At 42.3% G+C, this 12038-nt stretch overlaps 1 protein-coding gene across 1 annotated transcript; it reads right to left on the bottom strand.

The window, feature by feature from the left end:
• Positions 1 to 1271: 1271 nt before the first annotated feature.
• Positions 1272 to 11159, bottom strand: PTHLH (parathyroid hormone-like hormone). Its single transcript, XM_008940573.1, has 3 exons — positions 11046 to 11159; positions 5339 to 5761; positions 1272 to 1414 (listed from the first exon to the last, which is right to left on the bottom strand). The coding sequence occupies exons 1-3, from the start codon at positions 11144 to 11146 to the stop codon at positions 1405 to 1407; spliced, it is 534 nt and encodes a 177-aa protein (XP_008938821.1). The 5' UTR covers positions 11147 to 11159; the 3' UTR covers positions 1272 to 1404.
• Between the last annotated feature and the right edge of the window lie 879 nt (positions 11160 to 12038).

Genomic DNA, 12038 nt, shown 5'->3' with positions numbered 1-12038 from the left:
AGGAAATTCAGTCAGATTTTGCAAAGCACAGATATCTCCATGGAACAATCTCCTTTATTCAGGTTGCCCCCACAGCAGCTGCTGTGATTAACGTGGGTGGCATCGAAAGGGATAGGAAGCAGGATTAGTGTTCACTTAAAAAAACCCTGATAGTTGTTTTTTTTTTTTCTCTTCAGCCAGTGGCCATGAAGTAATGAAGGTGGTCTCCCTATTAACTGCAATTACCTATGGGTGTAAGGCAGAAGTAAAATTAATGCAGACTTTTTTTTTTTGGAAACAGAGCCATATGAGGCATCTCTGTGGTGGGAGAGGGGAAAAGTTATTCAAGCAGTGCAACAGCACCTAGTGATGTGTCACCTCGTGTGGTTTCCATTTTTTTCTTTCCTTTATATATTCACCCAGGAAACTTTTCTTTTTTCACCTGACAAGGTGGTCCCAAAGTCCAAAAAGCTGAGACTCTGCTCATGTGGCAGATATTTGCATCTTTGAGTACAGTTGGTGGGAGCTGAGGACACCGAGCATCTGTCAATTTTTGAACAAGGTTACAGGGTGTGACATACGAGCGCCTCCCAAGAATGTTGTAAGTGATGCATCCCCTGGGGCTGCTTTTCACATCCTCTCCTTGGGAGAGGATAATGCTTCAGCCTTTGCTGGTCTGGGGACTGTAAAGTTTGGGAACCCTGCTTGCCTGAGCTATATGACATCCCCCCAGGTCATTCAGCAGCTTAGCTGACTTGAAATAGAACACTGGAATGAAATATGTTCTGAGTGATTTTTAAGTAATAGCTAATGTGAAAATGTGGGAGTTTGAACCAATGTAAACACATTAAATTTAAAACAATTTTCAAAGGTAGTAAAGGGAGAAAAAAAAGTGTTCCTGCTCTTGAAATTCCTAAAGGACACATTTCTCCTTCTTAGTCACGATTTAATTAGATTATATTTTATTAGACATTCTTTACAAAATTTAAAATACTGCTATTATACATGCACAAAGGAAGATCTGTTTGAACAGTTTTATGTAGGCATTCACTGAAGTCAACCACAAAACAGGAACATTTTATGTCAGTTATCAATGTACTCGATACGTATATCTAAAGTGCATTATGTTACAAAAAATATAGAAAGTCAGCAGCACCAAGATACTTTCACAAAATAAATACACCAGTCAACAAAATAAATTATGGTAAATGTAACAATAATCATTGTCTCAGCCATAGCAAAAAAAAAAAAAAAAAGGAAGTTCACAATAACCAAATGTGCAGTTTCAGAGAGCAATGGGGGGGAAAAAAGGTTTTATTCTGAGCATTTACAATATTTACAGGTAATAAATATTTTAATACTTCCCATATGTTCACTATTACAGAATACTGCAATATGTCTTCCAAAATTCTCTTGCTGAAAACGTCAGCGCCTCCTGCAAAGACAAAAAAGAGAGAAAAATAGGAAAATAAATTTTCACTTCAAATACATGGGGGTAAAATTCCTAGCAAGAGTGCCACAAACTGTGACAGGTATGCCTTCCTGGTCAACATTTGTAATAACAGGGCATGTTGAGCAGTGCTACAGTTTTAGACATCTTCTCAAGACCTCTGTTGTATTTCCCTCAATGCAACTCAGAAGACCTGCAGTTTGTCTTGACACTGAGTCCATCATTTCCACTATATTCTGCACTCAGAGAAACAGGAAGACACTTTAGTTCTCTTTAGAGCCTTATGCAAGAAGATGGCTGGGTGTTACAGGTAGAAAATTTATATCAAACTCCCTAAATATGCCAGGTGCTAAAGGGGGAAAAAAAGCACAGCCGAAGAAATGAGAAATTTGTTTCTAAGATAAGAAAAGTCCTTTTTGAACACGGTGGCAATCGTGTCATAGAATCCTTTAGGTTGGAAGGGACCTTCAAGATCATCAAGTCCAACCATTGAGCCATTAGAGCTCTAAAGTCCTCTGCTAAAACAGATCAGAATCTGTCAGGGTTGGACGGGACCACAAGGATCACCCAGTTCCAACCCCCCTGCTGTGTTAACCACTTGAGTGTGATGCCAGGCTTCGGGTTAAAACAATCCCAGGGGGTTTATTTGGTCTGTCCTTCCCTTGTTTGTTAGACAAGGGTCTGTTGGTCTCAGAGCTCTATATTTCTGTGGTGTCATGTACATGACTATAGGCAGGACTCCTTTAGTAAAGGCTGCTCAGGTCTTGAAGTAAACAGACCCTTGACAGTGTGTTTCTTTAAGTGCTTCAATGAGTGAAAAGACCATAATCCTGAAAATTTCCCTTTATGAGCCAAAGAGCTTGGTCCTGAAAGAAAACGAGCATCTCCTCATGTTAAGCTCTGACTCGTGTTGTATTCAGTCCAAGCTGAAACAGTCAGCTGTACACAGCCTGAAGATTTGGGAGTTTTCTAAGGGATGCTGGCATCCTGATGCGAGTTCTCCACTCCTCCTCTTCTTGTGAAGGCATGAGAACAAAAGTAGAGCCTGCTCCTATCCTGTCAGTATACTAATTATGCTACAATATTATTTCAAGTTATTTCCCAGCAGGAGATGCTGAAGGGTTGGGCTTTTTTCCCTTCTACCCCTGTGAATGGCACATTTCTGTAGTGCATGTTGGTTCCCTGAGGAACAGCTCTGGAGTGGAATGTGAAGCTATAGGATGGAGAAGGATTCACTTTGTTGTTGGATCACCAAAGCTGCATGTATCATTCTACATGGCAGATGTGTGTGGGTGTGAGACAAAAACCACCCAAATCCTTGAGAGTTTAAGAGGGTGTTTTGGGTTTTTTTTTATGTGCACATTAAAAGTGAGGCTACATTTAACAGAGAGTTTAGTCATTTGAAAGGTTTCTTAGGAAATTAGGTAATAAGAGCTTAATTGAATTAGAAGGGGAATATAGCTGGGATGTCCATGAGAAAGAAGTTTTTTAAGAGCCTGGAATGGAAATGTTTGGATGAAGCTCCTTAATAATTAACTAGTAATATTAGGGTGTACTGAGGCTATATTGCAATATATATAATAATGGCACACAATTCATACAGCGTGGCTGTATGTGTGTCTCTGCAATGCACACGCCTGTTTTTAAGAGGATGACATTTTCAGTTTGGCTTGGATTTTAGGCTTTGTTTTCCAGTTTAAGCTAAGCCACATCTTGACAATGGCCTCTGTACTAATGACTGCTTCCCAGAGCCTCTCTGTGATTTGGTCCCCGATTTTGCAAGACTGGCTTCTTTTACAAGATACTTCCTGTAGTAAGTCAAAATATCTAGAGAGCACATTATTGTTGGTCTTTTTCTGACCTAAACCCAACATTTTGGGATAAAGATTATGCAGAGGGAATTGGCATGGGGATTTTAATTCAGCTGAGCAGAAAAGAAGCACAAAGATACTGTGAAAAGTACACTTTAAGTTTATCTTTGCTCTTCCTTGTTATTATGCATACCCACAATTGAAGTAATGATGCTTCTCTTGGGGTGCTACAAATGCAGCTTCCACAGGGGTGGCATATGGAAATCCTGTTTGCACACACCTTCCACCAGATTAGAAGTTCCTGATTCAACTCAGTATAGCTGAGGAATCAACCTTACTCAGATGTGGTCATACCTCCATCTAAAATGTGCTTGCCCAACTTGTGCCAACAACTGCATTGAACCCAGCTCCCCCTGTCTGAAGTGCATGTCAGGAAGCTGGGACTTGCTTTCATTTAAAGTTACAAATTTTATCTTTTGCCAGTCTACTGGGATAACTACAAGCTCATATACTAGTAGTTTCTTAAGACCTGAACCAACACATTATGCTCTGTATTGGTGAAGGATTAATTTTGTTTTCCTGCTTATGTCTTCTCTTTGTTTAATAATCTTCAACTGAGTATCTAAAATAGAGATTATCTTTAGGAATTTGTTTCTTGCCTTGGAGAAATACAGTATCTTGAGCAATAATATCAGTAAAACAAAGCTAGACTGCTTTCACCAGTAGGGGTTGTACCTGTAATTCTTTTACATATCCCATTGGAGATACAACCAAAACAGAGTAGTAAGAAAAAGAAATAACATTTGCAATGTCCTAAGATGTTTTTTTCCACTACATTCAAGATTTCTGTATACTGAAGACAGATGTTATTTGTTGGCTACCACAGTTCCTTAACATCTGTTGAGGCATCAGGTGTCTCCTGCCTGGAGCGCTTTCCTAAGGCACTGAGACAAACCAGCCTCTCCTACTTCACTACTAACTCCTACAGCCCTGCTAACTGGTTTATGGTCCCAGACACTGAATGCCTAGCCTCAAATGCTGGTAACTCCTGCAGACGCCAGCAAAAGTTGAGGCAATGGAGCACTTTAAAAACTGTGGCCCATAAAGTTTAACTGAAGACTGGATTTTAGTAAATCCCACAGCTGGCATCTCTTTCTAGGGGATTTACTGTGAGAAAGTGGCACTTCTTTTAAGTCTCTACTCTGCCAAAGTGAAGGGGAGGAGGAGAGAAAAAGTTGGGAGATATTGCTGTTGGAAATGCAAAAATTTGAGGAGAACTAAGGAATGGACTCCTTGGCTTTGTCTGCAAGTGTGTAGACTTGCACTCAAGGTGAGATGCTTGAGGCACCTAGGTGGAAGTCTCCAGCTTGCCACTGCCCTGAAAACCCTTCATTGTCATGCATGAAGCAGGTCACTCTCCAAAAGCAATGCTCAACATTTTTCAGCAGCAATGTAATTGTTTCACGAGCTGGCAAAAAGATGGAGATGAATTAAAAAGTCCTAATGGCAGGGAAAATTTTATGGCAAAAGGCTGGTCTGCATTGTTTGCAGATATTACTAAGAGAGACATTTTCCCTGTTCTCCCCTAAGGTTAAACAGTAAAATGAAAAACTGTAAAGTAAGGGTAGGAAAGTTGCCAAAAAGGGGAGGTGTTGAGAGGGAGGAAAGAGAACTTCTCCATTTTATAGATGCAGAGCCTTAAATAAAAATCACATCTTTCAATCTGCTGAGGCCCAAGACTGAGACCAAGATCTGACCTGAGAAACACTACAGTAAAAAGAGGAAAGGGAATTCTAAATGCCTATGATGTGCTTTCTTTTTTGCAGAAACAACTTTACTTCCTCAGATTCGGGAAGCTCATTTTGTCAACAAGTGGTTTACCTGAAAGATTTTGTCACCAGTGCCAAGTGGAAAGGGTACTTACCTACCTCCATGAAGTACCTTGAGATTCTGCACTGCTTGAAAAGCCACTGACCAGTTAGGAGCACAAAGATGTGCTGTTTTTCTAGGTTTGAGTGAGGCCTTTGCCTCTCACGCCAAGGGATAACAATTGCAGTAAATACACGATACACTCCCCAAAAAGAGACAGCAGGATTACCTTAAAGTGTGATTCTGTGTAGTACCAGAGTTGTCCAACAGCGTGCTCTCAGTCACCCCGCTTTCATACATGCCAGAATTTAGCCAAACTGAGCGGGCTCGCCTCTTTTTCTTCTCCTGTTCCTTACGTTTTCCAGGCTTTGCTTTCTTTTTCTTCCCCGATACCTTCAGGGGCTGCTCCTTGTAGGTCTGTGATTTATTTGTCTCTTGAGTTAGGTACCTGCCCTCATCTTCACTACCAAAACGCACAGGGTAGTTCTTCGTGTTCGTAGCAGGTTTAGGATTAGGTGAAACCTCTGAAGTCGCACGGATTTCTGCAGTGTTGACACCTTCGATTAAATTTTGGAGGAATATTCTTCTTCGTAAGTCTTGGATCGACTTGCCCTTGTCATGCAATAGCTGGTGCTCTGATACAGCCCGTTTGCTAAAGAAAAAGAGAGGAGAGAGGAAAAAAAAGACATTTGGTTATTGCCCACTACTTGGCAAAGCTCCTTTCTCCTCTGGCAGTGGTGGCTACACAGTGACTGTGTACCAGCTCTCAGGCTTGGAGACATAGAGTTAAGTCCAACTGCTGGACCAAGTCCTGCTTCTCAGAGTAGCTGCTCCCTACAGAGAAGGGAAAGACCTAAGTGGGTAATAATTCTCGGCTGACCAATCGCCCACCACTGGACCTGGAGGTGGATTAGTCACTGCTCTGTTCTAGGAAAGCATTACAGCTCTTCATAGATCACACTTCAGGCAGTAAAAGCAGGAAGGCAGTTGTCAGAGATAGGAAAACTAAAGGGTCAGGTAATGGAGCACTGCAGTCAAGCTGTGAGGGGGGATAACAAGTGCTTGTACCGAAGCTGGAAGCAGTGTTTATGGATCATCATTCTAAAGATTTTCTTCTGCTCAATCATGTACTTCAAAAACATAAATAAATACATAAAAGTACATTTAATTTCTAAATTTAAATAAGTGCAATTGCAGGAACATAATAGAAAAATGTTCAAATTTGAGAGTCTGAAACAGACACTTCAGTTCATAATGAGCTATACAGAGAGGCAGCCTGGGCATCAGCAGAGATGAGCCTCAGCCACTTATCTGTTGATTTTACTGCTTGCCCACTTGTGCCTAATTATGGGTTTAGATGCTTTTCCAGCATTCCTTTAAGCTGAACTTTTGGAGACAAATATCTTGTCTGTTGTGCCCTTTGAGTTTTACACTAACCCTCTTCACTGGATCTTCTTGAAGAGCATCCTGGCTTTGTTTCTGGTACTTTCCCAGAGCTTGTGGTGTTTTGGTTCACTACTGACTTGTTTTTGTGGAACTAGGAGATGGTTAGCTACCTGTCTTTCAGAGATGTTGTCCAGGCAATGAAGGTATGAAACATCTGAGGGTAGGAGATACAAGTGGTACCTGGATAATAAATAACTACAAGAAACTACATGCTTTGTCCTTGATGTGGGATAGATGCACAGCTGCACTGGGAACTTCAGAAAGAGTGCAAGCTGGGATTTTAGCTATGTTCCCATGAATGCTATAGTACAACTTATCCTTCCAATTGCCCTCCTTCAGTGTGCAGAGCTTGGCTCTGTATCCCCACATCTTGCATCAGGGTGCTGCATGAGATTGGATTCTTATTGGCCAAAGCAGATGAATTCACTACCTTACCTATCATCTAATCATTAATCAGGTAGATGTGAAGTTGTTTCTGCATGTGGGTGAAATGGGAGAAGACTAGGAGTGAATAATCCTTCCTTCCACCCCATCCCTAACTAACCTGATAGGTTTCAGAATGTGGTGGACAAATGATTGGGAGAGTTCTGAAATTTATCTGGTTCAGTCTCTTACACCAAACTCTTTAGATCTGTGATCTGATCAACAGCAGAGCTATTTGAAGTAGGCAACTTCAAGTAGCATTGGTTTCAGAGCATTCCTTTCACTTTTTGTCTTTGTAGAGCTGCACTTCTTGATTATTGGGCTCAAGTGATGAGTTCAAGTGATACTACAACTCAATTAGTGTAAAATTCAAGCAGCAGCTTTCCCCCATTCCACAAGGAGACTGAAAGATGACTGTTGTTATTGCATGGAGTCATACAGTAGGGATGCTTGCTCAAAATCAGGACTAGCTACATTCAGGTTTGAGAGCACACATTTGGCCAAACATTATCTGTGGTTTAAGCCACCTAAACTGTGTTTTGAGTGACTTTAGGTTTTAGGACAAATACTCTGTGCCCTTCAACACAATGCCCTTAAGCAAAAATGCAATGTGATAATACTGAGCTGGGTTCACATTGTTTCTTTCTCTTCAGTGCAGCTCTGACCATTAGTGCAAGCTCCAGTAACCTACTTTCCCAGGATATGTGCATGGGAAATTCAGTTCTTCTTTCACTCTTTTAGTTTATAAAAAGCATATAAAATCTCAGTGCTTTACAGAGTCTAAACCAGCATGTCTCATGTGATGAGCAAAGCTTTCCTACTGCCTCTTGTAAACTACCAAGGATAATTCCCTTTATCACAGACAACCTAAAGCTGCCTTGATCCTCTAATGTGTATTTGGTCAATTTACCCGCTCTGACAAAATCTTGAATCTCTAAAGCCTGTTATTAAAGTACTCTTGATTGAAAGGCTATTCCATTTTACAGGGCTGAAATGTAAAGATTCAGTTCCAGTACACACAAGGCAGTCAAAGAGCATTACAAGATCTACATCTTGAGTGAGTATGCATTTCCAGAATAATGCAGGGGCTGACGTGTGCAGGGTTAGTGTGCCAAAGAGGGTGAGTTTCTGTTTAGATGTCTGTAGGATATTTAGCATCAAGTCTGGCCCCAAATAACATTCTGCTATTCCAGATGATTGTATAACATTACGTAGTGTTACATTTCACATGACTGCTATTACTCAGTCAGACTTAAGGATTACATTTTGCCTACTAACTTCCTTTGTATGCTCTGGATCAAAAATCTCTTTAAAACAAAGAAGATGTTGTAGATGCATATCTCTCTGACCTTCTGCCTCCTTCTGCCACAATTATTCAAACAACTCCTGTGTTTGTAAATCAGGGAAAAAACACTTGCCCAAGAAGGCTGATGTAAGAAGTGCTTCATAATGAAGATATCAACAATATCTCACCCACACACAGAGAGTAGGAAGGCAGTGGAAACTGGAATGATTGCATTCATCTGTTGGGTAGGATATGTAAAAAAATATTAGGCTGTTAGGGTTAAGATGACCCACTAGAGGTCCCTTCCATCCTTCTATAAAATGCACCTCTCATTCAAGGAAAGAGAGTCTGTACCCAAACCAAGTGCAGTAAATGCTAAGCATACATGTGGTAGACACTTTTGAGAGGAGGATGTTGATGGTTTGTATCTAACCAGAGTGTCCAAACTAATTACTGTATTCAAGTACACTATGCACATATGAGACCTAAGGTCTCATTATGGGGAGAACAGTAGAAGTCTATGACTTGTGACTATCCTGACTTCATGTACTTCCAGATAAGCTGTTCTTTTCAGGCACATTGCTTCCAATTTTTTTTTTCCCCTAGATATCTAGCATCATTGAGAGGCAACAACTTTCTGTCTTAGAGAGTTACTCTTGTTTAACTGTTATTATCCTTGACTATTCACATGCAGGCTCATCCTAAGTTCAGCAAAATAACTGTAAAGTATTCAGTCAGCTCTCTGTCTGGATTTTGCAAGACTGAGTGCCCTTGCCACTGTCTCCAAAGGGAGTGAAAGCTACTCAAGCTATCTCAGGGTTAGGAAAAATATTTTGAACAGATCTGGGGACACGATGCTACAGCGTCTGGGCACATTGATAAAAATATCTAATTTCACTTTGAGGCATTGTTTGGTTTCTCAGAAGTTCTTTAGCAGCTAAAGCGTTTCTATAACAAATAATACGTCTGGCAGTTTTTTTCTTGGGACAATTTGCTGTTGCTCTCCATGGGAGATTTGCCTCAGTAAAGTCTGTAGAACCAGGCCTATGTAATTTTGATTATTTTTGCATGGCTATAATAATGTGCTTCAGTATTTTCATCCATTACTGGTTTAAGCCTTTGACTGAAAAAAAATATCTCTAGGCTTAAGTGAGTTATTAACCATTAACTCTAGGAATGGTTTGTGGTGATATTAAAACAAGACACATGTTTGAGTGTGGTGTCTGTGTTTGTGCTGTACCCACAAACAAAACTACGTGAATGCCACTAACTGACAGCTGACTGGTTTCTTGTGTGTGTTTTACATGCCAGAGCTAAGAGGGAGCTGAGAAATGCATTTTGAACATTTAGCTTCCACTTTTTTTTTGCCCTCCTGTCAAGACAAAATAGAGATGTTGGGAAGACCTCTAATCCTGACCTTTAAATATAAGTGTTAGAACAACACTAACTTCAAAAACAGAGTGAGTATGTCTTATCAAATCTAACCTTTTTTAAAAATACATTTGGCTTAGATCCAGTTCAAAGTTTCCTAGCCAAGAAAATAACAGCACTTGGCAGTACTTCAATTATTTTCCTTTTTTATTTCTGTAACTGAAGTTTAGTTCCTCTATATCCAATGAGAAGAAAATGGTATTAAATGAAAGAAATAGCTCAACAGCAGTTTGCAGGAGTACAGAACAGCTAAGCATTAGTGGACTGGGAAGAATACACTGTAACATTATCACCAATAACGTGTTCTACACGATTTGCTGTAGGAGATTTGTAATAGCTGTCTGCCTGCTGCCAAAGTTTAGGTGTGTCTGAAGTCACTTCACCTGGGGGATTTTTTTTTCTTGCCTAAACGGCAGAGGAGTTGCTATTTGGAGATCTTGTCCTTATGTATGTAATAAAACATTTGCAAGGAAAGCCACTCGAAGTCGTTTGCTGTGTCATGTTTCCCTATAAGTTGCAACTGGATTTTCCAGCCTTCTTTCTCCAACCTGATTTCCTTTTGAACTTAGTACCAATACAGCCCTCCACAATACGACTGAGGTGTTTATTCCTTAGAATATCTGATGCAAGTCCAGTGGAAGCCAGTGAGCTAGATGTGTGAGGCAACCGCTTCTACATCAGCCCCGTGGCTTCTCTTCTGCACTTTGCGTAGGGGTATTAATATAAACCATGCTGATTATTTTGGAAGGAGCAAAAAGGTCATTTCCTGAACAGCCTCTCTTAAGTTACATTATCGTTTATCAAAAAATATGCTCCTGCCTCCAAGTCAGAGACTGGATTCCCTTTGGATTTTTTTTTTTTCTTTCCCTCAAGTGGCAAAAATCCAAAGAAATTGTTTGGTGCTTCAGTTTCATGATGTCCCTCACTACTGCGTGGTGCCCCTACCCGAGGCTCCACGCCAGCGCTGAAGAAGTGTCTGTTATTTAGTGTAACCTAAGGCAGGGATGCTCTCTACTGGGACTTTCCCAGGGCACAGGAAGGTGTACTGCTGCTCCGCTCAGGAGAGACCCTCAACTTTAACATCTCCTTCCTCAAAGCTGTGTAAAGTCAGCCGGCTGCAAGGCGACATTTCGCTGCCCCCAAGCCCTCTGCCCATTGCCTAGACCCCACCAGCAGAGCACCTGGGGCAGGTAACCCGGAGCCGCTGCGCTGCGGAGCTAGAGGATCAAAAACCTTCCGAGGGGGGAGGTTGGAGGGGAAGGGGGGGACCGGTCACCTCCCTCCCAACCCGCACCGTTACCGAGGCCAGGAAAAAAAAAACTAAAGAGAAGAAAGAAAAAGAGAAACTCACAGTCTGCGGCTGATCCCCTCTACTGATCTCCCGTAAGAGGGCACGGAATAGCTCAGCAGAAACACTGCGAAACTCCACTGCTGGAAGAGTTTAGTGAACATTGTATCCTCCGGGACTTAAAACCTGCAAGGAAAGGGAGATCAGTCCTGAGGGACACATGCGCCAGCGCCGTCCTCAAGCAGTCCCCGTTCTCGGCTCTCCCAGCTCCCAGGCTGTGAAGGAAAAACAAACGTTCTGAGCTCTAGGCAGCAGCTCACTTCTTCCAAACTTCTCTCCGTCTCTCTCCCTTCCTTGCTGTCTGCCTCTCCCTCCCTCCTCCCTTCCTCCTTCCCTCCCTCCCTCCCTCCCTCTCTCTCTCTCTCTCTCTCTCAGTCGCTGCCCGGAGGCAAGATCTCTCTCAATATTAGTAAAAAGAAATCATCCAGCTCCTATTTGAGTCGGGTTAGAGAGCGCGTCCGCTTGTCTCCCTCAACTCCATCCACTTCCAGCCCGCTAAGCCGCCTTCTCAGGGCTTTCTGTTCCGGGAGAAGCCCACTTTACAGAGAAGCAGAGATTCCCAAAAGTCAGCTCAGCACCCTCTCGGCTGTAAAGGCACGCAAGGGGACACACACACACAAACACACATCCAGGCGCGGGGGGGAAGGGGGGGATGCGTCTGTACAGCTGTCTTTAAGTATACCTCTGGAAAAAAAAAAAAAAGGTCAAGTTCACGTCCTCTGCTCCTGGAAAGTTTGGTCCAGGGCTGTGCCAAGGAACGGGAGCTCAAGCAAAGAGCGCTGCCCGGCTGCAGAGCCCGAGAGCTTTGAGAGGAGCGGGAGCCCGGGGGGGTTCAGGGGGGGCTCAGCACGCTTGGCCCCGCAGGTTGGACTGGGCTGGAGCCTGCGATGTTCACACGCTCCGGAGCAGCCTTTTGGGAGACCTTGAGGGTTTTGCAAAGAGATGGCGCCCTAGGAACATGTGCGGAGAGAGCAAGAGCCCGGCTGGGATACCCAC

Source organism: Merops nubicus, unplaced genomic scaffold (assembly GCF_000691845.1).
Source record: "Merops nubicus isolate BGI_N331 unplaced genomic scaffold, ASM69184v1 scaffold26395, whole genome shotgun sequence".
In the NCBI taxonomy this organism is placed as follows: domain Eukaryota; kingdom Metazoa; phylum Chordata; class Aves; order Coraciiformes; family Meropidae; genus Merops; species Merops nubicus.
Note: the sequence above shows the minus strand (reverse complement) of the source record. Positions and strands in the feature narration are given on the sequence as shown.

What these genes read in the sequence shown, in the direction of transcription:
- PTHLH (XM_008940573.1), bottom strand. Translation starts at nt 11,146, where the DNA reads ATGTTCACTAAACTCTTCCAGCAGTGGAGTTTCGCAGTGTTTCTGCTG. An exon ending in GAGGGGATCAGCCGCAGACT is followed by an intron (nt 5,762 to 11,045) that starts GTGAGTTTCTCT and finishes CTTTTTCTTTAG; the next exon opens with CAAACGGGCTGTATCAGAGC.